The sequence below is a fragment of the Bos mutus genome, chromosome 2 (genome assembly GCF_027580195.1).
Source record: "Bos mutus isolate GX-2022 chromosome 2, NWIPB_WYAK_1.1, whole genome shotgun sequence".
Taxonomy (NCBI): Eukaryota; Metazoa; Chordata; class Mammalia; order Artiodactyla; family Bovidae; genus Bos; species Bos mutus.
Genome location: NC_091618.1, coordinates 28,720,049 through 28,745,921, shown reverse-complemented (window position 1 = coordinate 28,745,921; position 25,873 = coordinate 28,720,049). Strand labels below are relative to the sequence as shown.

General features: G+C 53.6%; 3 protein-coding genes across 15 annotated transcripts; 1 reads left to right on the top strand and 2 right to left on the bottom strand.

Annotated features, from left to right (window-relative positions):
- The first annotated feature begins 5,073 nt into the window (after window positions 1-5,073).
- On the top strand, window positions 5,074-8,046 carry ZFAND2B (zinc finger AN1-type containing 2B). 6 transcript variants are annotated; one of them, XM_070386482.1, is made up of 10 exons: window positions 5,074-5,156; window positions 5,282-5,355; window positions 5,606-5,700; window positions 5,941-6,072; window positions 6,202-6,353; window positions 6,586-6,681; window positions 6,757-6,817; window positions 6,903-6,970; window positions 7,285-7,357; window positions 7,696-8,045. In XM_070386482.1, exons 2-10 carry the CDS (start codon window positions 5,301-5,303, stop codon window positions 7,747-7,749), a joined length of 786 nt encoding a protein of 261 aa, XP_070242583.1. In that variant the 5' UTR covers window positions 5,074-5,156; window positions 5,282-5,300; the 3' UTR covers window positions 7,750-8,045. The 6 variants fall into 6 exon arrangements, with proteins under 6 accessions (XP_070242583.1, XP_005889736.1, XP_070242611.1 ...); XM_005889674.3 differs by having other exon boundaries at window positions 7,592-8,044; XM_070386510.1 differs by having other exon boundaries at window positions 5,091-5,156; window positions 5,282-5,343; window positions 7,696-8,046.
- Window positions 8,047-8,106: 60 nt separating this feature from the next.
- On the bottom strand, window positions 8,107-16,114 carry ABCB6 (ATP binding cassette subfamily B member 6 (LAN blood group)). Of its 2 annotated transcripts, XM_005889676.3 has the most exons (19): window positions 15,018-16,009; window positions 14,582-14,719; window positions 14,148-14,334; window positions 13,850-13,951; window positions 13,499-13,682; window positions 12,577-12,698; window positions 11,960-12,069; window positions 11,710-11,775; window positions 11,413-11,538; window positions 11,196-11,272; window positions 11,044-11,107; window positions 10,848-10,933; window positions 10,570-10,627; window positions 9,894-9,998; window positions 9,300-9,474; window positions 9,044-9,156; window positions 8,705-8,799; window positions 8,562-8,630; window positions 8,107-8,374 (listed from the first exon to the last, which is right to left on the bottom strand). In XM_005889676.3, exons 1-19 carry the CDS (start codon window positions 15,564-15,566, stop codon window positions 8,269-8,271), a joined length of 2,532 nt encoding a protein of 843 aa, XP_005889738.1. In that variant the 5' UTR covers window positions 15,567-16,009; the 3' UTR covers window positions 8,107-8,268. The 2 variants fall into 2 exon arrangements, 1 of the variants encoding a protein (XP_005889738.1); XR_011467456.1 differs by lacking the exons at window positions 8,107-8,374; window positions 8,562-8,630; window positions 8,705-8,799 and having other exon boundaries at window positions 9,300-9,538; window positions 15,018-16,114.
- A 137-nt stretch (window positions 16,115-16,251) lies between these two features.
- On the bottom strand, window positions 16,252-25,735 carry ATG9A (autophagy related 9A). Of its 7 annotated transcripts, none has more exons than XM_005889677.3 (16): window positions 25,579-25,735; window positions 24,529-24,586; window positions 23,973-24,104; window positions 23,806-23,849; window positions 23,222-23,286; window positions 22,301-22,462; window positions 21,976-22,117; window positions 21,002-21,750; window positions 20,764-20,917; window positions 20,475-20,654; window positions 19,829-20,077; window positions 19,447-19,625; window positions 19,223-19,340; window positions 18,026-18,248; window positions 17,678-17,823; window positions 16,252-17,392 (listed from the first exon to the last, which is right to left on the bottom strand). In XM_005889677.3, the coding sequence occupies exons 3-16, from the start codon at window positions 24,073-24,075 to the stop codon at window positions 17,387-17,389; spliced, it is 2,520 nt and encodes an 839-aa protein (XP_005889739.1). In that variant the 5' UTR covers window positions 24,076-24,104; window positions 24,529-24,586; window positions 25,579-25,735; the 3' UTR covers window positions 16,252-17,386. The 7 variants fall into 7 exon arrangements, with proteins under 7 accessions (XP_005889739.1, XP_070242411.1, XP_070242400.1 ...); XM_070386310.1 differs by having other exon boundaries at window positions 24,529-24,583; window positions 25,579-25,728; XM_070386299.1 differs by lacking the exon at window positions 25,579-25,735 and adding an exon at window positions 25,213-25,454.
- Between the last annotated feature and the right edge of the window lie 138 nt (window positions 25,736-25,873).

Below are 25,873 nucleotides of genomic sequence, written 5' to 3'. Positions count from 1 at the left end.
AGTGACAGCACATGGGAGGATACTCAGTATATTGCTGAATGAAGGGAGGAATGGAATGGACTCTCTCGGGTTTTCTAGGATTGTCCAAGCCAGTTTGGTAATTTTCACTTTAGTGTTGCTGACTCCCTTCCCCCAAACATGAGACTCAGACCTGGCACATCAGAACATCACATACCCTGACCCCAGGCCACAGGTCAGAGCTTGGCAGACAATCCAAGTCAAGGCAAATGGGCACAGTAGGAACTGAAATTAGGCCTTCTGCTTGAGGAACCAGGAAAAATGATTTTAATTTCCAGTAGCCTTGCGGCTGCTGCTGCTAAGTCACTTCAGTCGTGTCTGACTCTGTGCGACCTCATAGACAGCAGCCCACCAGGCTCCCCAATCCCTGGGATTCTCCAGGCAAGAACAGTGGAGTGGGTTGCCATTTCCTTCTCCAATGCAGGAAAGTGAAAGGGAAGTCGATCAGTCGTGTCCGACTCTGTGCGACTCCATGGACTGCAGCCTACCAGGCTCCTCCATCCATGGGATTTTCCAGGCAAGAGTACTGGAGTGGGGTGCCATTGCCTTCTCCATCCAGTAGCCTTAGAGCTGTAAGGATGTAAGCAGCAGACACAGAGGGAAACAAAACCAAAAGCTGGAGGGAGAGAGGGAGAAGAGAAGAAAGCTGTCTCATTCCCAGTTGTAGCTGGTTCTCTCTCCATTTTGGAGGACATTTTCAACTCTAAGCATTTCATCTGTTTACTTATCTCCATGCCCAAATTTATGGGAAGCTAGGCCAGGGGCGGCCGGGAGGACCAACCCCACGACCAAGGAGCAGTGGCTGCGCAGGCGTAGGAGGGCCTAGAGGAGCTATCCCACTTTGAAGGTCAGGAAGGGTGGCAGTGAGGAGATTCCCCTCATCCAAGGTAAGGAGCAGCGGCTGTGCTTTGCTGGAGCAGCCATGAAGAGATACTCCATGCCCAAGGTAAGAGAAACCCAAGTAAGATGTAGGTGTTGCAAGAGGGCATCAGAGGGCAGACACACTGAAACCATACTCACAGAAAACTAGTCAATCTAATCACACTAGGACCACAGCCTTGTCTAACTCAATGAAACTAAGCCATGCCCGTAGGGCAACCCAAGATGGGCGGTTCATGGTGGAGAGATCTGACAGAATGTGGTCCACTGGAGAAGGGAATGGCAAACCACTTCAGTATTCTTGCCTTGAGAACCCCATGAACAGTATGAAAAGGCAAAATGATAGGATACTGAAAGAGGAACTCCCCAGGTCAGTAGGGGCCCAATATGCTACTGGAGATCAGAGGAGAAATAACTCCAGAAAGAATGAAGGGATGGAGCCAAAGCAAAAACAATACCCAGCTGTGGATGTGACTGGTGATAGAGGCAAGGTCCGATGCTGTAAAGAGCAATATTGCAATAGGAACCTGGAATGTCAGGTCGATGAATCAAGGCAAATTGGAAGTGGTCAAACAAGAGATGGCAAGAGTGAATGTCAACATTCTAGGAATCAGTGAACTCAAATGGACTGGAATGGGTGAATTTAACTCAGATGACCATTATATCTACTACTGCAGGCAGGAATCCTTCAGAAGAAATGAAGTGGCCATCATGGTCAACAAAAGAGTCCAAAATGCAGTAATTGGATGCAATCTCAAAAACGACAGAATGATCTCTGTTTGTTTCCAAGGCAAACCATTCAATATCACAGTAATCCAAGTCTATGCCCCAACCAGTAACACTGAAGAAGCTGAAGTTGAACGGTTCCATGAAGACCTACAAGACCTTTTAGAACTAACACCCAAAAAAGATGTCCTTTTCATTATAGGGGACTGGAATGCAAAAGTAGGAAGTCAAGAAACACCTGGAGTAACAGGCAAGTTTGGCCTTGGAATACAGAATGAAGCAGGGCAAAGACTAGTAGAGTTTTGCCAAGAAAATGCAGTGGTCATAGCAAACACCCTCTTCCAACAACACAAGAGAAGACTCTACACATGGACATTACCAGATGGTCAACACCTAAATCAGACTGATTATATTCTTTGCAGCCAAAGATGGAGAAGCTCTATACAGTCAACAAAAACAAGACCAGGAGCTGACTGTGGCTCAGATCATGAACTCCTTATTATCAAATTCAGATTTAAATTGAAGAAAGTAGGGAAAACCACTAAACCATTCAGGTATGACCTAAATCAAATCCCTTATGATTATACAGTGGAAGTGAGAAATAGATTTAAGGGCCTAGATCTGATAGAGTGCCTGATGAACTATGGAATGAGGTTCGTGACATTGTACAGGAGACAGGGATCAAGACCATCCCCATGGAAAAGAAATGCAAAAAAGCAAAATGGCTGTCTGGGGAGGCCTTACAAATAGCTGTGAAAAGAAGAGAAGCGAAAAGAAAAGGAGAAAAGGAAAGATATAAGCATCTGAATTAGAGTTCCAAAGAACAGCAAGAAGAGATAAGAAAGCCTCCCTCAGCGATCAATGCAAAGAAATAGAGGAAAACAACAGAATGGGAAAGACTAGAGATCTCTTCAAGAAAATTAGAGATACCAAGGGAACATTTCATGCAAAGATGGGCTTGATAAAGGACAGAAATGGTGTGGACCTAACAGAAGCAGAAGATATTAAGAAGAGGTGGCAAGAATACACAGAAGAACTGTACAAAAAAGATCTTCATGACCCAGATAATCACAATGGCGTGATCACTCACCTAGAGCCAGACATCCTGGAATGTGAAGTCAAGTGGGCCTTAGAAAGCATCACTACAAGCAAAGCTAGTGGAGGTGATGGAATTCCAGTTGAACTCTTTCAAATCCTGAAAGATGATGCTGTGAAAGTGCTGCACTCAATATGCCAGCACATTTGGAAAACTCAGCAGTGGCCACAGGACTGGAAAAGATCAGTTTTCATTCCAATCCCAAAGAAAGGCAATGCCAAAGAATGCTCAAACTACCATACAATTGCACTCATCTCACACACTAGTAAAGTAATGCTCAAAATTCTCCAAGCCAGGCTTCAGCAATACATGAACCGTGAACTTCCTGATGTTCAAGCTGGTTTTAGAAAAGGCAGAGGAACCAGAGATCAAATTGCCAACATCCGCTGGATCATGGAAAAAGCAAAAGAGTTCCAGAAAAACATTTATTTCTGCTTTATTGACTATGCCAAAGCCTTTGACTGTGTGGATCACAATAAACTGTGGAAAATTCTTCAAGAGATGGGAATACCAGACCACCTGACCTGCCTCTTGAGAAATTTGTATGCAGGTCAGGTAGCAACAGTTAGAACTGGACATGGAACAACAGACTGGTTCCAAATAGGAAAAGGAGTATGTCAAGGCTGTATATTATCACCCTGCTTATTTAACTTATATGCAGAGTACATCATGAGAAACGCTGGACTGGAAGAAACACAAGCTGGAATCAAGATTGCTGGGAGAAATATCAATAACCTCAGATATGCAGATGACACCACCCTTATGGCAGAAAGTGAAGAGGAACTAAAAAGCCTCTTGATGAAAGTGAAAGTGGAGAGTGAAAAAAGTTGGCTTACAGCTCAACATTCATAAAACGAAGATCATGGCATCGGTCCCATCACTTCATGGGAAATAGATGGGGAAACAGTGGAAACAGTGTCAGACTTTATTTTGGGGGGCTCCAAAATCACTGCAGATGGTGACTGCAGCCATGAAATTAAAAGACGCTTACTCCTTGGAAGGAAAGTTGTGACCAACCTAGATAGCATATTGAAAAGCAGAGACATTACTTTGCCAACAAAGTCCATCTAGTCAAGGCTATGGTTTTTCCTGTGGTCATGTATGGATGTGAGAGTTGGACTGTGAAGAAGGGTAAGCGCCGAAGAATTGATGCTTTTAACTGTGGTGTTGGAGAAGACTCTTGAGTCCCTTGGACTGCAAGGAGATCCAATCAGTCCATTCTGAAGGAGATCAGCCCTGGGATTTCTTTGGAGGGAATGATGCTGAAGCTGAAACTCCAGTACTTTGGCCACCTCATGCGAAGAGTTGACTCATTGGAAAAGACTCTGATGTTGGGAGGGTTGGGGGCAGGAGGAGAAGGGGACGACAGAGGATGAGATGGTTGGATGGGATCACTGACTCAATGGACGTGAGTCTGAGTGAACTCAGGAAGTTGGTGGACAGGGAGGCCTGGCGTGCTGCGATTCATGGGGTCGCGAACAGTCGGACACGACTGAGTGAGCTGAACTGAGGGCAAGCAAGCCCATGCACGAAGGGCCAGAGAGGCATGTGAGAAAATGTGTAAAAATGGAAGTCTCAACCTGGGGCCCCCTAGGGTCACGCAGGACACCAATCCAGCGACTCTCTAGCTTCATTCAAGAAACATTAAGTAAGCATTCAGAATATTCCAGGCATGTGTTTTTCAAATTGTAGTAAATGGATAATCTGTCTGAATTCTCTCCCGTGCTTCCGGGGGTGAGGAGGGGGCGAGAGCTCAGGAATCCGCATTTTAAAGCAGGTGATTCACAGTTCCAGGCACTGCACTGGGTGCTGGGCCCGACTCAAGCGAAGGCAGACGTGGTTCGTCTTACCACTATATTTATGTGGGAAGGGGGCAGTGAGGGAGTGAGAGAAGAGATGATTACAATAAGGTGATAGGATGCTAGAAAAGAACGACGGGAAACCACAAGAGATGCACTGGGCTCAAACTGAGGAGGGTCAGAGAAGTCTTACCAAAGGACAGCGAAACCAAACGTGGAGGAGCTACGGCTCTGAAGAAAAATGTGTATCTCACAGAAACATGGGTGTTTTCAGTTCGTAGAGTAGGTATAGCAGCGATTGTGAACTAAATGGCTGGGGGAGGGTGCCGAGAAGCAGGCGAAGGACCCAGTTGTGAAAGACCCCAAACCACCTGAGCCTCGAAGATGTAATCTCTCCTTGTCTTCGCCCGCCCTAACGCCTTCGAGGCCAAACCCACCCGCGGCCACTCGGTAGCCCTGGAGACACCATCCAGCTCCCGGACGCCTGGCAAAACAGGAGGGGCGAGCCTCGGCTCTTCCGGGATGCGCCCCGCCCCCGCCGACAGCGAGAGACGTGCCCGCCCTGCGCGATGACGTCACGCGCCCGCGCGCGCCAAGGGAGGAGTGAGAACTGCGGTCCGGGAGGCTCTGACGCTCCGGTAAAGCGGGCTGGGTCGGGGGGAGGAAGGGGCGGGACAAGGAGTTCCCCCCAGAGTACGGGGTCGCGATTTGGACCCAGAGCTGGAGCCCTCGGGGAGCTCAGCATCGCGTCCTCTCCCAGCAGGTCCCCGTCCGGCCCGGCGATGGAGTTTCCGGACCTTGGGGCTCACTGTTCGGAGCCGAGCTGTAAGCGCTTGGGTAAGCGGGTGAAGGGGTGAGGGGCGGAGCACGCGAGAGGCGGGGCCGGGCGGAGTGGCGGGCTCCTGGGCTGGCAGTGCCCGAGGAGGGCGGGGCTCGAGCTTGGGGCGTGGCGTAGGAGATAGTGGAGTAGGGCCAGGGTCCAGTTGGTTCCTAGTACGGCAGTGTTTTCCTGCCCCTGAGTGGAAGGCTTGAGTGAGCAGGAACGTCGAGGTCCCACTGGACCTGCAGTCTGACCCATTTCCTGCAGATTTTCTGCCGCTCAAGTGCGATGCCTGTTCGGGCATCTTCTGCGCAGACCATGTGGCCTACGCCCAGCATCACTGTGGATCTGCTTACCAAAAGGTGAGGGGGCGGTCTGAGGATGAAAGGGGGCGGGTGGAGGATGCGTGCAAAATCTCCGGAAGCCCTCTGCCTCACATTTCCCCTCCTTTATTGTCTTCTTGAGGCTCAGTGCTGGGAACATTATTTCCTTTTGCGTTTATGGAGGGCATGTCCAGGCTCTTTCAGGGGGATTCTCTCAGGACCAGAGATCTGGCTGGACTGGGAGTAGGCCACAGACCGAACCCTGCTCCCTAACTATAGGATATCCAGGTACCTGTATGCCCGCTCTGTAACGTGCCTGTACCTGTGGCCAGAGGGGAGTCCCCTGACCGTGCTGTTGGGGAGCACATTGACCGAGACTGTCGCTCAGATCCAGCTCAACAAAAACGTAAGGTAAGTGTTAGAGGGATCAACCATGGTCACATGGGACTACAAACGCCTGGAACTCTGCACAGCTGTTAGGACAGGACTGAAAAGGGAGCAGAGATCTCAGCAGAGACAATCCTTCCTACTCCACCTCAGATCTTCACCAATAAGTGTGAACGCGCTGGCTGCCGGCAGCGGGAAATGATGAAACTGACCTGCGACCGCTGTGGCCGAAATTTCTGCATCAAGCACCGTCACCCACTGGACCATGATTGCTCTGGGGAGGGGCACCCCACCAGTAGGGCAGGGTAATTGCAACCAAGTTCTCTACTTGCCTTTGGGACCTGAATGAACCTTTGTCATAACAGTTGGGAAGCTTCACCCTATCTCCTTTGGCTAGGGAGTCTTTTCTTTCTTTTTCAAGTGCATGTTTTCCAGATCTTTTGGAGGAGCTCCCCTCCTGACTTCCTGGGTCAGGGGTGGGAGGAACTTGTAAGGCAAACGTGCCTGGAGGCATGCCCAAAGTGTCTCTTCCTACAGACTGGCTGCCATCTCCAGAGCACAAACCCTGGCTTCTTCTACAAAGACCACCCCCAGCCCAAACCAGACCTTGCCTTCGTCTTCCTCTACCAGCAGGTAGGCCTGCCTGTTTCCCCTCCCCCTTTTTTCCCTTCGCATCTTTGACCTGAGCCTCTTGAATATCTGCCATAGAGCCAAAACTCAGTCTCCAACCCGGACAGCCGCTCCAGTGATTACTTTGCAAAGTGGCTTGGTGAGTGGGGCAGAGGTTGGATGGACAGAAGCAGACCCACAGAGAGTGAAGTCCAAGGCACCTGGTCTTATTTTTCCTTTTGCAGAGTGAGGATGAGGCTCTGCAACGAGCCCTGGAACTGTCCCTGGCAGAGACCAAACCCCAGGTCCCAAGGTACCTACTCACTGGTAAAAGGGTGGGGTGTGGATGAAGGCTCAGTCTGGAGGGAGGGAGGTGGGACTGCTGTCATCCAATGCAGGATAATAGGAACTTGGGCTCAAAATTAAGTTTTTGAACTATATGACCTTGGACAAGTTCTTTGGCCCATTAGGGTCTTAATATGTTCAATAAAATAAGGACAATACCAAGATCCTGTAAAAACCTACATGTGAGAATTGAAACAGTACTTAGAAGGGCTCAGCACAGTGATGCCTAACAGAGGAGATGCTCACATTTTAGATACTAATTAAGCTGTTCCTCCCTCCCAGTTCTCAGGAGGAAGAAGACTTAGCTTTAGCACAAGCACTATCGGCCAGTGAGGCAGAATACCGACAGCAGCAGGTATGAGGATGGCGTAGAGATGGGCCCTGTGCTGGGAGTAAGTAAGGAGTTTTCGGGGTAGGGGGGAAGGCAGGGAGGGTGTTCTTCCAAGTGGTAGAGTTTATGATGGTGTTTATCCTTTTATTTTCCTTATGACTCCACTCATAGCGCATGCTGAGCTCTGCAGTAAGGACTGTCCCTCATTTCCTTGACGTTGCACCCTGTCTTCCTCTCCTTCCCTTCCCCTTGCTCCAGGCTCAAAGCCGCAGCTTGAAGCCGTCCAACTGCAACCTGTGCTAGGGTCCTGGGCTTGGGGAGGGAGGCTCAGCTGAGGAAGACTGTGGCCCTCGCACCTCTAGGGTCCACAGGGAGAGGAGGCCCGGAGCAGCCAGAGTGAAGACGAAGAGGAGTGACGTGGAGGCCACCTCCAGGGAGCATCTGGAGAAACAGCATGTGGAGCTGAGCCTACAGAGGGCTCTGCTGGCCGCTCCAGCTGCATGGGAGTGAGCCGCTCTGAACTGCTCCCTGGCCAGGTCCCACTCGGCCCCCCTGCATCTTGTCATCCCCCATATACTGGGGCTCCCCTCCATGTATAGGGGGCAGGGAGGGGGGCCTAGAAACAATAAAGGATGGGCAGTCTGTAAGACAACAAAGTGGTGTCTTTCTTTCTCTTTTCCAATCAAAAACAGAAGAGTCCCATCAAGAATGCTCATCTGACCTGCCGTGGAGGCCTGCTGTAGTTCCCCACACCACAAAGTCAGTGATCCTAACACAGTCCACACTTTTATTTCCCCCACAATGCTCTTCTGAAAGTCCCCGTTCCATCACTGTAGCTAGCACCAAGACCAGGATGAAACATGGCAGGGAAGAGGGATACAGTGTATTCCCATCAGAGCTATCCTTCAGGAAGGAAGTGGCCACAGCTTTTGTCATCATGCCTTAGTCTGGGGCTTGGTGTCTTCAGGGACTTCTTGTCCCTGCTGCTGTAGCTGCCACATGTCAGCATACACCCCACCTCGGGACAGCAGAGCCTCGTGCCTGGGGCAAGGAGAAAAATGTAAGTCCCAACCAACTGTTATTTATACCCCAAGAGTCCTTGCCACCAGTCTGAGATGACAAGGAACTGGTGAGGGAGATCCTTCCAGAAACCCCTGGGATTCCACGACCTTTCCTTGGGGCCCCCACTTCAGAGGTCCTTCCCTGTTTATCATGCTGTGTCCCTTACCGTCCTCGCTCCACGATGCGGCCATCCTTGATGACAAGGATCTGGTCAGCACTGACCACCGTGGAGAGCCTGAGAGGTCAGAGGTCAGTCAGTCACCCACCACGACACCCGAGGGGGGCCCCCACCTGCTGCCTGTCCCATACCTGTGTGCCACCACGATGGTGGTGCGGTTGGCGCAGACTTTGGCCAGAGAAGCTTGGATGGCCCTCTCATTATGGGTATCCAACGCAGACGTTGCCTACAGAGAGGGACTTAGGTAAAACTGTCCCTCCCACCAGGTCCCTGGTGGGAGGAGGATGCAAGTGGCGGGCTGAGGCCTCAGGAATCAAAAAGGACCTTGTTTTGCGCTTGAAAACTGTTATGTATTTTTGTAAAACATGCATTTGTGCTGGCTCTCCTACATGAAGAACGGTGTTCAGCAGGAATGGCTGGGCACAGGCTCAGGGAGGAAGGAGGGGGACAAGGCATCTCAGGGCCCTCACCTCGTCCAGCAGAACAATGTCTGGAGCCTTGAGAATGGTGCGAGCAATGGCGACACGCTGTTTCTCCCCACCACTCAGCTTCAGTCCCCGCTCGCCCACCTGGGTATCATACCCTGCGGAAATTGCCCACCTCTCTCAAGTCACATGTACTACACTTGGTTTCTGTGACCAGATGGGCAAGGACGGGGTAGAATGGATGTCAGAGGCAGTAAAAGGCCTGAACTGGGTGGGGGTAGACCCTGAAGGGGAGGCTCACCTTCAGGGAAAGCTGTGATGGTATCGTGGATGCCTGCAGCCTGAGCCGCAGCCTTCACCTCGTCGTTCCCAGCTGTGATGCGGCCGTAGCGGATATTGTTGGCAATGGTGTCATTGAAGAGGACAGTGTCCTGGGGCACGACTCCAATGTGAGACCGGAGAGAGGCCTGGGTCACCTGGGGCCAAAAGACCATATACTCTGGACTGTGAGATCCCTCCAGGCCTGGAAGGTAGGATGGGCTGGTGGGAAGCACATGAGATGAGAGACTCTGCATGAGAGTCCTGCCTTCACCTCCCCAGACCTCAGCTGTGTGGGCAAGTCACTTAATCTCTCTGTTTCCCTGTTGATAGTAAATTCATTTTCTCTCCCTGCTGCCCTGGATGGCTGCAGATCTTTGTGCCTCATACGGCATCCTAGGAATCACTCCTATGACTACTTTCCTTATACAGACCATGTGCCGCTAGAAAGGCTGAGGTCTCCTGACCCAGCTTTTTGCAGGGGTGACAGCTCTTTCTCTACTCCCTGGATGCCCAGCACCCACCATTCTTTCACATATGGGCCCATAAATTATAGTCTTCCCTCGAGCATCCTTACCTGTGAAACATCCTGCCCATCTATTCGGATGCAGCCGGAGCTGATGTCATAGAAGCGAAATAGCAGACGCAAAACTGTGCTCTTCCCCGCTCCCGATGGGCCCACCTGTTGCATGAAAAACAGAGGGAGAAAGGACTTCCCTGGTGGTGCAGTGGCTAAAAATCTGCCCACCCGGGCACATGGGTTTGCTCCCCGGTCTGGGAAGATTCCACATGTCTCGGAGCACCTCAGCCCATGCACCACAACTACTGAGCTTGTACTCTAGAGCCCGAGAGCCGTAACTACTGAGCCTGCGTGCTGCAACTCCTGAAGCCCATGTGCCTGAAGCCTGTGCTCTGTAACAGGAGAAGCCACCACAATGAGAAGCCTGTGCACTGCAACAGAGTAGCTCCTGCTCACTGCAGCTAGAGAAAGCCTTCACACAGCAATTAAGAGCCACCACAACCAAAAAAAAAAATTTTTTTTAAAAAAGGAAGGAAAAACATTCTCAGGCCCATTGGCTTTTAAGGCTTTCTCTCCAAGAGGCCATCAATGTCCATGGAGGCTGCCACATTCAGTCCTGTGACCCAATAAGACACGGCTCTCTGACCTCCACAGCCTGGGTCCCCAGCTACCATGGGCACTGAAATAAGGGAAGCTCAAGGAGTCTGGGTCAGCTGGCTGGGTCTCCTCTCACCAGGGCCAGTGTCTGTCCAGGCATCACGGTGAAGGACACATCCTGCAGGGTCTCCCGCCTGCAAGGAAGGGTGAGCATGGTCGACAGGCTGGCTGTACTGCCAGGGTCCCCTCCACCACGAGAGCTACTACTGGGCCCTGCTACCTCTCACTCAGGCTGTCTTCCCAGATGGTGGTGGGCTGAGAAGCGGGGTGGGGGGAGGGTGGGGCAAGGGGAGGAGCAGTGTGTAAATGGACACGGAAAGGGGACTGCGGGACAGTGGAAGGGGAGGGGCTCACCCATCAGTATAACTGAAGTGCACGTTTTCAAACTCAATCTGACCCCTCTGAAAGCGAAGGGGCCCTGCGCCGGGAAGATCCTTCACCTGGGAGAGTGCCACCATTGTGTGCCATTACAGGCCTGGTATCTTCCAGACACGAGGAACACCATGCCAGCTCCCACTCCCTACAAAACCACTCCTCTCTCCTCACTCACTTCTGTCTTCTCTTTCAGCAGGTCAAACATGTTCTCCATGTCGATGAAGTTGGTCTGAATCATCCTGCAAGAAGAGGGCTGGTTGGAGCTCCTCTCGGGAGCTGGGGAGATAACAGTGCACCCTGGACAGGTGAGGGCTGGCATCAGGTTACCTGTAGTAGGTGCCAAACCAGTTGAGAGGCATGTACAGCTGGATGATGTAGGTGCCAAACAGTACAAAGTCCCCGACCTGTGGACATACAGGGATGAGGACAGGGTCACAGGAGGCTGGTGGGCTGTCACCCTGCCCACTAGCTACCCGCTACCTCCTTCCCACCCATGAACCTGATGGCCTAGACAAAGTACCCAGGCCCAGGACAGTTCCCTCACCTGTAGCTTCTGCTCAGTGACAAAGTAAGCACAAAGCAGGGAGCCGGCGAGGAGCCCAAGTCCAATCACCAGGTTCTGGGTCTGATTTAGCAGAACCAGTGAAGCATTTGACTTCCACTCTAAACTCTTGGGCAATGACAAACAAGGAAGGAATGTCATATACATGTTGACAGTCACCAAATCCCAACCTGGGCCCAGGCACATCAACCTCACAGCCCAAATTTTACTCCTCTCAGGCCTGGTGATTCCACAAGTCCCGGCTGTTGCTCTCAGTAGGCCTCAAACCAGCATCCTCACCTGATATTTGATGATGGCCTCACGATAGCGTTCCACTTCATAACTCTCTGCGTTGTAATACTTCACCTGATGAATTTCAAACCAGTGCTGTTTCACACAGCCACAGCTTTCAGCTCCATTCCCCATCCTTCCTCCCTGATTGTAAGCAGCACACTTCGCATCCTCCCTGCTCCTTGTCAGCCCCAATGACCCCAGGCACACTCCTCTACATCTCCAAACCTCACAAAACTGCCACCGAGGTCTCCGTTACCGTCTCAAAGTTTAGCAAAGAGTCCACAGCCCGGGCCCGGGTAGCATTCTCCTGCATATTCATAGCCCGTCGAAACTTTGTTCTCCACTCAGTGACCACAATGGTCAGGGCTAGAGAGTGACAGGAGAGGGAGAGGGAACAGAAGAGAGCAAGTCACTCCCAGCAGCAGCGACCACATGTATGTCTGCTGCTGGTCACGTGTACAATAACCCTGTGCTATAACCCAGGGACCCAGATTCCCAAGGAAGGGAGTCTTAAGCTCCCTGAGGGAAGGGGCTGTGTCCAATACATCATCACAGTCCGCATAAAGCCTGTGTGAAAACAGTTTTGGTGAACCAATGGAAGCAAGCTGCATCCTATCACATGAAGTTCCTCCTTGACTTGAGATTCACAGCGGGAATCTAAAGTGACCAGGATGTCCTTCCCTAGGGAGAGTTGGGGTTTCCATGACAGAGGATGCTCATCCATCACACTGGGGAGCAGCAGGAGCCTATTGGAGCCCACTGATCTACAGCCTCTCAAAGCTGGGCCATCTGAGTTGGGGCAGGACTCATGTTCAAGGCACTCCATAAATGGTTCAGGGAGATGGTTTCATCAAACCATCTCTCATCACTCACCAAGGTAAAAACCCATGCACAGGAACACAATGAGGCCAAACCAAGCATTGAAGAACATGCTGAAGTAGACGATGCCAATGATGATGTCGGCCAGTGTGGGAATGATGTTGAATACTAGGTAGCTAGGAGGCAAAGTCAAGCAACGAAGAATAGTTTAAGGGCTCAGAGCCAGCAATTCTACCTAGGAGGATTTTGCCATAGTGTTTTGTTTTCCATAGCAACAGACTAGAATCAAGCTAAATGCCCCTTAAGAATCAATGCCCCTTATTATGGCTAAATAAACCATAGAATGCTTTGGATCAATTACAATGCATGAGAAAGATCTTCACGTATGAATGAGAATGTTGTTATTTAATCACTAAGTTGTGTCTGACTCTTTGCAACCCTGGGGACTGTAGCACGCCAGGCTCCTCTGTCCATGGAATTCTCCAGGCAAGAATACTGGAATGGGTTGCCATTTCCTTCTCCAGGGGATCTTCCCAACCCAGAGATTGAACCTGCCTCTCCTGCTTGGAAGGCAGATTCTTTACCACTGAGCCACCAGGGAAGCCCAGATAAGAACACATCTCCCTAACATTTTGATAATAAAGCCATTCTGAGAAATGACACCTACATCATGATACCATCTGTTTTAGGAAACACCTCCACAATACCTACTAGTTCTACATGTACATATGTAAAAAAATGCAAAAAAGCAGAACTCTACATACTAAACAGAGTGGGAACCTCTAGTGAGTGGAATTCAAGAGAGATTTGCTCTGTCTGCTTCATTGGAATTATTATGAGGGCATGTGTATATTAATTTTATAATTTCAGAAAAAAAAAGAGGACAGAGAGGCAACTCCTCCAGCTGGGTGAGTTGTCCTGACAGCCCCTCCACCAGCGTCCCCAGCCCTGCCCTCCCTTTCCATTGGCATGGCACCTGAGCAGCCCCGTGACACTGGACGTGCCCCGGTCCACGATCCGCAGCACCTCCCCTGTGCGGCGCCCCAGGTGCCAGCGCAGTGAAAGCTCGTGCAGATGGGAGAAGAGGCGCAGTTCCACCTGCCTCGAGGTGAACTGCTGCACCCGGATCCACAGGAACGTGCGCAAGTTGGTCACGAAGCCTGCGGGGAGCCAGGGAAGGCCTCAGTAGGGCTGAGTGGCCCAATGACGTCAGCCCAGCAGCAAGATGTGAAAGGTCTGAGAGCACCGAGGGGCCTGGGGGAGGGATGCCTGTGGGAGGAGGGACAGCGGCCAATACCAACCGGGGTGAGAGCAGAGTCCCTCATACCTGTACTGCCAGTGCCACCCCCCTGGAGGAACTTGAGGAAGACATAGATGATGACCGTCCAGACCAGGGAGTTCCAAGGTGCCTTCTGGGTCAGCAAGTTCACTATGGAGAAAATGAGTCCAAGCCCACTCAGAGACCCTAGCACTCTCTTTGGGAGAAACTGCCCTAGGCACCAGCCACAGCCTCTACTAACCACCCAGTTCTCAACTCTGTCACACTTCCCTGGGCTAGTCTCTGCCACCATCCAGGCCAATGAAGGACCAGAGTGCTAAGCTGACCCCATCCTTCTCCCCCTCACCTATGTCCCTATAGAAGATGGGGACCAACACATTCAGTCCCCGCTCCAACCCCATGAGCCCCAGGCAGATGAGCACAACAAACTGCAGAGCTGGACTCCCCCGAGGCCACAGGTAGCCACTCAGTAGGCGGAGCTTCCTGCCTAGGTCTCGCCAGGTAGACCTCGGTGGCCCCTCTGTTGATGGAACCTAGGATGGTGAAACATGTAGGGGAGGGGAGCTCAGAAATCAAAATGGCATTAGCCAGAAACCCCCTAAGGAAAACGTATGGGATTATAGCTCCCAGGTTAACTTGGACCCACACGTGACCCCTGATGGGCTCAGAAAGGCTAACAGGGATTTAGATTTAGGAAAGAAGTGAGTTATTACGATGAGTAGAAATGATGACGGGGAATGGAATTACAATAGACCCTAAGTTTTAGAAATTGAGATGTACCTGGCTCCTCTCTACATCTTGATCCTCTTCATTGACCCGCAAGGTATAAGACTGCGGTCGAAGTCCAGGGGCCCAGAGTCCCAAGACAAAAAGCCCTCCGGAGACCACATACCGCAGCACCCACAGGCTAAACTGAACCTAGAATTAAACATAGGCGGGGAGACTATCACTGAGGGCCAAAGTCCCATTTTCACTACTTGTAACAGGGCTGGGCACTGGGGTAGTACACACACCCAGGTCCTCTTCAGGGGCCCAGCATCTAATAGGTTTTAAAAAAGTCTACAGTGACTCAGCACTGCCACTCCCCACCAGCTGGCTATCAGCTCCCAGCAGCACTGGCCCCTCCTTTCTTCCCTTTCTTAAAGGCATTTGAAAAGCCTGGAAGCAATGTTAGCAGACACGCCACGCTTCCCCCTCCCCCCACGAGGTCCCTCACCTGCTGGCTCAAGTTCGCCCTTGCCCACCACCATTGTGGGTTGTTCCAAGACACCAGGGCCAAATTCTCGGCTGCAAAAGACACAGTCCAGAGGAGCAGGAGACCCGGACTGTGCCTGAACTTGATCCAGACGCCCATTGCTAGCTTCTGCAGTGCCTGGCTCCGTTCGGTCACGAGCATCGCCAGACCACAGGCGCTGGCCACAGTCCCCAGTACAGAAGCCAGGAAAAGGTAGCCTGGTAATGGGGCACCCTGGGCAGTGCCCACCCGGCCAACGAGGCCGGCTAGGGGCAGCGCTACCTGAAGTGTGGCCAGAAGCAGCTGCAGCACATAGGGAGCGACGCGAGGGCCGGCTGCCCAAGACACCCTGTCGGCGCCACCAGGCCCCTCCGGACGTCTGCAGGGAAAAGCCGGCACCAAGGCCAGAGCCCCCAGGGCCATCAGAATCGAGGGCACGAGCGTAAAGAAGAAGCAGGGGCTGAGCCCACCCTTCGCCCAGACCGGACCCGCGGGTCCCTCGGCCTCACAGAAGTTGCCCACAGTCACCATGGCAATGCGTGGTCACCGACCGAGACTGCGGGGACTAAGGGACAAAAGAACTGGAGCGGCGGCCGCTCGGGGCGGGGCGCAGAATCCCGAGTATCTCGGGTCATGGATCCTCTGGGCGCTGAGCCGCGGGGGTCGCCGGGCAGGGTCGCACGTGGACCCGGCCACACCACCCACTCGCTTCGCGCACGCGCCGCCGCCACGCACTCACGCCGGGCACGTACGCTATCTCCGCCGTTCGGCCGCTGCTCGCGGCAGGTGGCCCTCCGGCCGGGTCCGAACCCACGGGAGTGTTCAACGTCCGACTCCAGCGACTCTCTTCCTCAGCAGCCCCGCCCACCGGGGCCGCCCCTGGTCCCTACTCAGGTCCCCATTGGTCGAAAGTCTCCGAAGGGGCGAGGAGGGGGATGGTGCACGCAAAGGGCAAAATAGACGGGCGGAGCCGGCATGGTCACGTGCTCAGGGCGGGAAATCTGACCGCACGTCCTGCCGAAGTCCTTGACCTCCAAGGAACCATGGTTCGGGAAGCTGCCCTTCTGCTCGCCCGCTAGGTCGGTATATCCAAGTGATCGCATAGACCAGCTTTCTCACGGGGCGGACACGCAGTTCCCAGCCACCTGGGTGGTTCACAGACTCCCCACCCCTCCTGCCCCTCCAAACCCTGGCCGCTCCGGACAACAAGCCGCGACCTAGTCAGTCCCTTCTTTATTAAAGGTTGTCAAGCTGTACACGGTCCCCCACCCCTTTCCGCTGTAAGTTCGGCTGCGGCTGCGTAGTTCAACCGCTCACCCGCAGCGGACCCGAGCTGGGGAGGGGGGCGGGGGGAGGGAAAGGAGTTGGGTCCCAGCATGCAATGCGGCAGCCCACAGCAGAGGGCGAAGCCATCCTGTCGCCCCTCCATCCCCGTCTCGGGACAGCGGGATGCAGGCCAGAGCGCTCTTGCTGGGAGACAGACAGCCGAAGTCACACTCCGGCCCTTTCCATCCCATGTGCAGGTGGTACGGGGTACAATAAGCAGCAATGGGGGCCAGGAAGGCCTCAAGTCTCCCAGGGGCCCATCCTAAAATGTTGGAGAGGACAGCAAAGACTTTCCATCCCTGCTCCACAGTTTAGAAACCTTCCTTCTTAGTGTCAAAAGATAGCATGAGGGGAGCTGGGAGCTAAAGCTTCCACACCAACACAAAGCAAAAGCTGAACAGAAGGGGGGAGCAAAGGAACAGAAGGGGAGCAAGTGGCAAACATGCCAGTGATGTATGTGCAGGAAGCAGGGGAGAGGTGAGCAGGCTGCAGCACTGGGAGAGAACTGGGGGTGAGGTAAGGGCCACAGCCTGAGCTGCTCATCTGTTCGGGGGTGGGGAGGGAGGCTGCAGAGGTTGAGGGTCCAGGCCCAACCTCCCCACTCCACAGTTGGCACACGTTCTCCCTGCTTGGCAGCTTCTGGGGTGGGCAGTCCTCTGGAGACTTGCAGGGGTGGGTGCAAAGGTGGCAGTACTGGGGCTGGGCTGGGGACCAGTTTCTAGCACCACACTCTGAGCCAAGGGGGGTCCTGGGGATGAGGCTAGAGTCCCGTGTGCCCTGTTTCCTAGGCCCCCCTCTCTCTCCTGGGGCTGTGGCGAGCCCAGCATTGGCACCTCCCTTGGCCAGGCACGGACACACAAACACCACACGCGTGGAGCCAGGCAGCACTCAGGAGCCCTCCATGACAGACGGATGGGATGGCAGGGCAGCAATGGCCTCCATCCTGGGGCACAGGGACCCTCCTCTGGGATGATAGGGCAACGACGGCCTCCATCCTGAGGCATAGGGACCCTCCTCCGCCTTGTCTATACCTGTGGAGAGAAATGGGTTGGTGATGGAGATGGTCTTCAGCAATCTGCTTACACAACAGAAGCCTGGATATAAAGGAAAAGGAAATTTTGATTCTGGGGCAGGTAAGCAAAGGAAAAATCAAGTCCTGGGTTTCATAGTTGGTGAGGGGAGAGAAGGAAGTCTACTTTGGAGGAGAAGTTGCAGCGTCATTTGCTCAGGAGGCCACCTCCCTTCACATGAGAACCTTGACCTCAGCCTGGAAGTTACTACTTCTGGCTGTCGGTTTCGGGTCTTGGAGCCCTTACCTTGTGCACCTGAGGGGGGAGCTCATCCTCTGAGCCCTCTTCAGGCACAGGCTCCGGGTGCCTTGATGCTGACTGCCCATCTTCAGCCCATCCTCCCAGGGGCAGCCGAGAGAAGTGAGAGGGAGCCCGGGGCACTGTGCCAGGATCTGCAGACACAAGTGAGTACTCTTAGTCTGCACACAGACAGGAATGAGGAGACGGGCTCTGGGGCTGCTGGGGGAGTTGGAGGCACCAGGGAGGGACTAGTCTCCTTGGATCTGGTCCCTCTGACCTCTTTCCTCCCCTAGAGGCCCCAGAAGGACCACTCTTCCCTGAAGGCTCTGTGTCTTCTGTACCCCCAGTGCATACCTGTGATGCCTCCATAACGCCTCTGGAAGCCCCCCTGCAGGGCAGTGGTCTCAGGAGCTCCAGGCCGGGGTGCAGCACAGGGATAGCTGGCAGAGCGGGGGATAGGCTGGGTGGCCCGGGCCCCCTCTCCCCCCTCTTCAGGGGCACTCTCCCCACTCTCATCACTCTCCCGGCGGTGCCACACATGCCGCTCAGGTTCAGCCTGGGCCTGCTGCTTGTGGAGCTGAGAAGTGGGGGATTCGTTAGTTGGGGACAGAAAGTGAAGTTGCTCAGTCGTGTCTGACTCTTTGCTATCCCATGGACTGTACATTTTGTGGAATTCTCCAGGCCAGGATACTGGAGTGGGTAGCCTTTTCCTTCTCCAGGGGGATCTTCCCAACCCAGGAATCGAACCCAGGTCTCCCCCATTGCAGGTAGATTCTTTACTCGCTGAGCCACAAGGGAAGCAGTTGGGGACAGAAGAGTATCTAAAATAGTTTCCCTCCACCATGGTATTGGCCAGTTCTGATTTATATTGCCTCATCTAGAACCACTCACTCAGAGTACCTGTCATGTTAATAACATGTACAATACATGTAATGTTTTCCAAGTTAAATTCTCAGCAGATTCCAGGAAAAACCCTGTGCACAGATTGTAATGGCTCTCATTTTCCCCAGTTATTTGATTCCAGAATAAATTGTTTGTGAATTTAAGTGCCAGGAGCTCTTTTAGGTGCTAGGGATATAGCAGTAAACAAAATAGACAAAAACCCCAACTCACTCCCTGGGGCTTATATACTTGGATGGGGTGGGAAGAGATAGACAATAAACAAATAAATAAGCAAAAAATACAGTGTCAGATGATGCTAAATGCTATGGAGAGAAAAACAGAACTGGAAGATTCAGATCCCTAGGCAAGGGAGGCTTTGACTCAGGGTGGCCAGAGATGGTACAGACCTGAATGAGGAGGGAGCCATGTGGATATGTCAGGGAAGTGGATTCTTAGCAGGGGAAACCACAAGTGTGGAAAAGCCCTGGGTGAAAGTAAGCTTGTCTGAAAAGGATGGGAAGAGGAAACATGGGGAATGGAAATTGCAGAGCAGGTAAATGGCAGAGAAGGGATTCGAGCCCATGTCTTGCTTCTCCATGTCTAAAACCCTCAATTCTATTTTCAGCTGCCATCTTGGTTCTACGGCCCTGCCCCTTCCTGCCCACTCACCTGGTGCATGTAGAGGGCATGTAGGCTCATCTCAGTGGATGCATATTCTGACAGCACCAGGCTCTGCAGTTGGCCTTCCCACACGCTGCTCCCGGAGCTGGCTGTCCTGGCATCCACCCTGTCCCCGCCGCCAGCACAGACAGCAGTCATCAACATTTCTGAGACCGGCACAAACTGCTGGGGGCTACTGCCACACCCTCCCCTCATGGCCCACTGCTACTCACCCAGAGCCTGTCATGGTGCTGGGAGCCCGGCCCGTGGGAGCCTGACCAGGCTGCAGAGGCGAGAAGGAGCGCAGAGCAGAGGCAACTTCAGCCCTGTGCCTGGAGCCCTGCAGGTCTCTAGGCAGTGGGGGTCCCCGGCAGGATGAGCCAGCTACCACATTTGCAATAAGGCTCAGTGGCTGTGAATAAAAGGGGTGGTAGAATTCTCAGGGCACAGGGAGGCCTCTGGGTCCCTGACGACTCTGCACATTAGGACCCAGTGGCACAGACTGAATGAACAGAGAGAAGGAAACTGACGGGGTGGACCCTTCTGCCCCACACCCTCAAGTCCCAGCTCCTGGCATCCACTCTGCCCATCATATCCTAGTCCCTAGGAACGCACCTCAGACTCGGATTGTAAGGACTGGATGGACGTAAAGAGGGCATTTTCTGGGAGCAGACCCCCTTGGGCAAGGCCAGCAGCTGCTCCATCCCGCTGAACTTGCTCCTTCAGGAAACCTAGGAAGGCCGTGCTCTCACGTGGTGGCTGCCAGCCAGGGTTGGTGATGGCAAAGTGCATGAGTGACAACTCTGTCTTCCCATCCTCGGCCTGCTGGTACACTGAGGCCTCCGTCTGCCCACCGGACAGCCACTGCACAAAGGAGGCTGCTGTGAGCAGGACTGGCCCCTTACAGAAGCCCTTTTGGTATCTTTCCTGCGGCAGAGTGGGGAGGCCTTGCCCCTGGAGGACAGAGACCACACTGCACTGCTGTATTTTGTCCAGGGGCCCTAGTGGCCACCCTACGAGTAGCCACATACTGTGTTAGCTGCTTGGTTTGTGCCTTTCTCAGGGGAGCTTGGCCACGGGTACAAGTTTAAGGCTATAATCCACTCCAGGCTCCTGTTTACAAAGCCGTGTGTGCCCTGGTGCATTTTGGGTGCCACTCTGTGATGCGTTGGCTCAGAAGGGGTATCTTTTGCAGTTTGCCCCAAGATGCTGCATAGGCCAGCATCACCTCTAGCCAACTGCCCCGCTCCTTTCCTAATACCTGGGGATGCCCATGCTGGCGAACATCCATCTGAGCGAAGGAGCAGGTGTCTCCAACACCGACAACTTCCACGGTGAAATTGCGGAAGAAGTCTATAATCTCCAGGGCCCGTGGGCGCAGACAGAAGATGAGGATGAGAGGTGTGACAATGGGGCTCAGTAACTCCTCCAGGATGAACACCTAGAGAGGAAGAAAGGGATCGAGGTCACAAGAGAGCAGGAGGGAGACCAGCCCTCGGCACCGAGCTGTCAGCCAGTCTCTAGCAGGCCCTGACTCCAACTCCACTCACTGCCTTGTACTGGAAGAGCTGGGCAAACTCGTCCCGGGTCTGCGAGCGGTGGGCATTACCCTGCCAGTGGTCAGGCATGTAGTGGATGTGAGCGAGGATCACGCGGAGCAGCTGCTCAGGGCAGAACACCATGTGCTGGTCTGGGATAAAGGACCTGGTGGGATCAGGGCTGTGGTGAGACGGAAGCCCTCCCTGGAAATGACAGTCAGCCTGCTCCCCCCCTGCTGCCCTGGCCCACCTGCACACGGTCACGGTGACCCCCAGGAGTGTGACGGTAGTGAGGACGTGTTCCACAGCCAGCACGTCTTCATCATAGATGGTGAGGGCAATAAGCACGGCCAGGATGGAGCCAGCGAAGAAGGCGCAGTTCTTGGCCAGCAGTGTCAGCAGCGGTGACAAGAAGCAATTCATGTACTTGGACGCAGGCTTGTAGCCTCGGTTGAGGCGGGACTGCAGCTCGTGCTCCAGCTCGTTGAAGTGGCGGAGGTAGCAGCGGCCGTAGAGCGACCAGCAGCGCGCACCCAGGGCGCCCGGCTCCCGCTTGAGCACCTCGGCATAACTGAAGAAGGCGTAGAGGATCTGCCAGATGAGGATGAGGGGGCACAGCAGGAAGTTGGCAATGCCGATCCACAGGATGCGGTTGCTGAGGCGCTGGGCCAGCTCCAGCCGTTGCCCCCCACGTTTGTACTCAGCCTTGAGGCTCCATTCATTGAGAAAGAGAGAGCCAGGTCCCCAGAAGAGGATCAGCTCGAAGTTGTACTTGAGGCCCCGGGTGAAGAAGACAACCTCCCCGAGACCGGGCAGGCGGAAGCGCAGGGGCAGGAGGGACTTGTTCACCAGTGCCACCATGTAGTTCTGGAACCGGAGGATGCGGTGGTAGATGTCCAGCTCTGTCAACTCACGCTTGTGGATGCATATCTGGTGCTCCTTCTGGGTCTGCACGATCCGGGCCTGCACTTCTTGCCATGTGCAGTATGGAAGTGCCGACTGGGGTGGGGAAGAGACGGGGGATGGAAGGTGGGGTGGTTGCCTCAGCCCCTTGCCCTCCATGAGGTGTAAGGCTCAGGGGTCCTTGGGAGCCTTCAAGCAGACCCTGCCTGACCTACCAAGGATGGAGGAGGTTGCCTGATGCCCAGGAATATACCCCACCCTTCCCAGGCGGTGGAAGACATCCTGGACTGTGGTGCTAACTGCCCAGCTTCCCAGTCTCACCATGGGGATGCGCAGAGCATGCAGGTAGAAGGAGTGGATCTCCCAGTAGCAGCAAATGTTATAGATAAACTTGATGAGCCGGTGGACCCAGAAGACACCAGCGATGACCAGGATGGTGATAAGGGAGCCATTTTCCTGAATCCTGGTGGGGGAACAGGGAAGGGGAGAAAGAGTGTGGCCTGAGGCCTCTGGGCAGAAATGATGTTGTCCTGAAAGATTCGGAGAGGCTGAGCCTGTGTTCTGGGGAATGTTACCGCCTCACACCCCATCCCCGACCTGCTAGCTGAACTACAGGCTCTAGTGCCCTCTGACCTGTAGTGCTTACCTGGCACTACAGACTTGGGCAGGCAGAAAGGCATCTGGCAGAGTGACCTTGACGGGCTCGGTCGGGTGAAGACTGTGGTTCACCATCTTGTTGGCGAATAGGATGTCGTAGTCCACACAGCTGACCAGGAAGGTGGTAAAGGCAACCACAAAGAGGAACTGCCTGGGGAGTTGGGCAGAGGGGGTGCGGTCTGAGAGTCAGAGAGACACCAGTGAAATAACTGGGAAAAAGTGAGAGTCTGGAAGTGGCAGACCAAGACTAGGGAGCAGCCTCTGGGGAAATGGAGGGCCTCTCTCTACTGCTTGGCCCCAGGAGACCCAAGGCAGCACCTGTTTTTGGCTCTTAGCTTCAGGTACCACAGAATCAGCCTGCTTTTCTATCTCATGGTAATCTTTGCCACCACTCACTCTTTTAAAGGTTTTTAGACTGTGTGGTCTCTGGTCCCCAGTCCCTGATTTCCTGTTGAGATTGTAGAACCCCTTTGCAGATTTGAATTCTTTTCTTAGAGAGGGCAGGTTTTCCACCCTTTACTCTTTGGCAAAGCAACATGGCTCCTTCCTCCTAGAAGCCCCTCTACTCAGCAGCGGGTCTAAGGTACATCCAAGGCAGAACAGAGACATTTTTCTCAAGTAAGCATCTGGCATCTGATACCTCCTGACTGAACCATGCTCATTCTACTGGAGCTCTGATGAGTCTGACTTCTCTTTGTGGAAGAGACAGGACTTGGAAAGCCTTCCTTATAAGAGTGATTAAAAAAGATAAGGCTGTAAAACTTGGTGTCACACCCAGCCTTAAACTATAAAGGTTTGCGGTTTGGAGCTTTGCACCTAGTTGCACTGGCAGTTTGGGCCAGGAGCTGAGCTCAGAGACAGGAAACACTGTGATGTGTTCCTTCACCGCACCATCCATCCTTGTACTTACATGAGCTCAAAGATCTCCCCGATGAGCATACAAGTGAAACCATTCTTCTGGTGTAGATTATAAACGTGCGATTGTTAAGAAAAAGTGGTGGGTAGAGGCAGCAGTTAAGAGCACAGACTTTGGTGTCATGTATCTGAGATGAAGTCCTGGCTCTCTGACTTTCGAGCCACGTGACTCTGGCCAAGTTACTTAACCTCTCTAAGCTTCTGTCTGTAGTAGTATAGTAGCACCTGTCTTATAGGATTGTTAGGTCTGAGATAGTACATGTAAAGTATTTAACAAAGAACTGACACAAAGTCAAAAGACATTAATTATTACGATTATTAGCATACCATCAAGAGAATCACCCTCAGAGAGGTTCCTTATAAATTAATACTACAAAGTACAATGCACATGGCTCTTAATAGATGTCAGATATTATTATTTATAACTGTCATTATTTCCCTGGCCTCTAGGTTCAAGGTGCACTCCACTCTTCTTCAAGGGATTAGAGCCAAACCCACACCAAGTTCTTCCCCTCAAAGGGCCTGGCTTAGAGAGGGGCTGAAGGTTCAAGAGCTCCAACACAGAGACACAAAGGATATTCGAGAGAAGAAGAGGTCAAGATTTTCGATGTGGTGCCAAGGTGCTGTGGGTACAGGAGCAGAGATGTCAGAGCCTCGAAGAAATGGAAGCCCCTTGCTCCCTCAGCGTCCCTCCACCAAATCTCCCCCCCAAGTCCCAGTTCTGGCTGTCGTGTCCAAGAACTCACACTTGCTCCCCTCAGGAACATGCACCAACAGGTCCTCCTCTCCAGGGGGTGAATCGCTGTAGGAGGCCTCTAGGCGCTGGTATTCAGTGTCAAACTGCGCCATCACCACCGCCCCCTGTCCACCCTGTCAACCTGTGGGTACAGAGGAAAGAGAGACCCAGGTTTAGACCTGCCTTCATCTTCTTCCTGCCTACTAGAACAGAAATGAATGAGAAAGAATCCTTGGGCTTGGTCTTCACTACTAGTCGTCTTGGATTAAAGGCAGAGGAAGAGGAGTAACCCAAGGAGAGCAACATGCTTAGGGCTTGGGAGACACTCACTGACCAATGAGGTCAGTCATTCCCGTAGCCTTTACTGAGTGTCTGCTGAGGCCTTGCTGGCCTGAAGACAGACTCTGCCCTTTTGCGGGGGTGGGCAGCAGGGTCTGTTTCATCTTCTATTCAGTGGAGAGAAGGGGCCCTCCCACTCCCCTCCTAGAGAAACCCTGGTTTCCCAAGAGACTAGCAGTTTGGAAGCACTTTGTAAACAGAGGTTTGAGATAAGCACATGGCCCTACCAGCTCCATGGACAGTGTCAGCTCCACTCCAGCCCTCGATGCCCTGGCTCTGCAGCTGCTGGAGGAGAAGGTGTCAGGCCCCAGAGAGTGGGGAGTGGAAACAGAAATAAACCCAACCCTACCACTCCCCCCTACCCCCCCAATCTCCCCCACCCCCCGCTCAGGGGAAGCCAAGCAAGTGGCAGGGAGGCTGTGAGGCACCTCTCCTAACCTAAGGCTATGCACACATCCTCCTCATATGAGGCCACTCATTCAACTCTAGGGTCCCTTGCTGTGTCTTAATGAACCTGTGGAGACTGAGTCTGTACAGGGCTGGACTGTTTCTCCATGCCCCACCTCAGCCTCAGGATTTAGGTGGACCTTTTGGGGTCTGCAAAGTCCCAAACCCAAAACCCAAGAAGAGAGTCTCTCCTAAAAAGGAGCTGCTGTTGCTTCCCTAGCAAACACCCAGCAGGCAGCCAAAGTTCCTAGATGGGATATCCTGACTGGGTCAGTGTAGACCCAGATCCTGGCTCAACTGTGGGTTCCCTTGGTCCCGGAGACAGGCATGATCTAGGTGGCACTCACCCAGTCAGTGCAGACCCTGAAGCTGTGCAGCACTGCCCAGCCTGGCCCCAGTGGGATTCCCCGAGTTAGTGAGAGCCCTGGATCCTAAGAATCTGACCAAGCCCTCAGGGAACTCACCACTCACAGGGTCAGTGTAGACCCAGGGCCCATAGAGCCCCTGTCAGCCGGGCCCGGGCTCAGGGGTTCCTGCGGACGTTGGAAGAATCGAGCCAGTCCGACAGCCGATACCCCAAGCTGAGCTGGGTTGCCTTCCTACACCCAGCTGCCACGACCCGAGCCCAGCGCGCCCCTAGACCGCCCGGCCCTAGGCCAAGGGCTCGGCTCCCAACAGCGGACAATCTTGCGCGCGGCCCCGCCGCTCACGCGCGCCCCCGTCCGCGCGCCCCCGCTATCAAAACATTCCGGCTGCGCGCTTCCGCCCCGCCCGCGGTGCCCCTTCCCCCGTTACCCGCCGCAAGTCCGCTTAGGACTCCGCGGGCATACCTGGCCAGGCCCGACACGGGTCGTGAGATTTCGGTAACCGGGCTCGCGTTTCACCTCAGGAAGGGTGACCCGGGTGATTCCAGGGGCTCCGTCGCCTCCTCTGGGCTCTACCAGACCGGGAGCGCTAGGCCCGGCGTCTGCCACTCACTGTCAGCCGCAGTTAGCCTGGCCAATGAACATGGGGGTGGAGACACGACGGCCAATGCTCGGCGTCCGAGGCGGGACTAAAGGCTAGAGGCGGGCCCTGGAAGTCAGGGAACCAATTGTGCGCTCCAGCTGGGGCGGGGCTCAGATG

What these genes read in the sequence shown, in the direction of transcription:
- ZFAND2B (XM_070386482.1), top strand. Translation starts at nt 5,301, where the DNA reads ATGGAGTTTCCGGACCTTGGGGCTCACTGTTCGGAGCCGAGCTGTAAG. An exon ending in CACCCCACCAGTAGGGCAGG is followed by an intron (nt 6,354 to 6,585) that starts GTAATTGCAACC and finishes CTCTTCCTACAG; the next exon opens with ACTGGCTGCCATCTCCAGAG. An exon ending in TCGTCTTCCTCTACCAGCAG is followed by an intron (nt 6,682 to 6,756) that starts GTAGGCCTGCCT and finishes TATCTGCCATAG; the next exon opens with AGCCAAAACTCAGTCTCCAA.
- ABCB6 (XM_005889676.3), bottom strand. Translation starts at nt 15,566, where the DNA reads ATGGTGACTGTGGGCAACTTCTGTGAGGCCGAGGGACCCGCGGGTCCG. An exon ending in GGGTGGCACTGGCAGTACAG is followed by an intron (nt 13,683 to 13,849) that starts GTATGAGGGACT and finishes GGCTCCCCGCAG; the next exon opens with GCTTCGTGACCAACTTGCGC. An exon ending in TGGTTTGGCACCTACTACAG is followed by an intron (nt 11,108 to 11,195) that starts GTAACCTGATGC and finishes CTCTTCTTGCAG; the next exon opens with GATGATTCAGACCAACTTCA.
- ATG9A (XM_005889677.3), bottom strand. Translation starts at nt 24,075, where the DNA reads ATGGCGCAGTTTGACACTGAATACCAGCGCCTAGAGGCCTCCTACAGC. An exon ending in TGTTCCTGAGGGGAGCAAGT is followed by an intron (nt 23,850 to 23,972) that starts GTGAGTTCTTGG and finishes CTGTACCCACAG; the next exon opens with CACCTTGGCACCACATCGAA. An exon ending in GCCCAAGTCTGTAGTGCCAG is followed by an intron (nt 22,118 to 22,300) that starts GTAAGCACTACA and finishes TTCCCCCACCAG; the next exon opens with GATTCAGGAAAATGGCTCCC.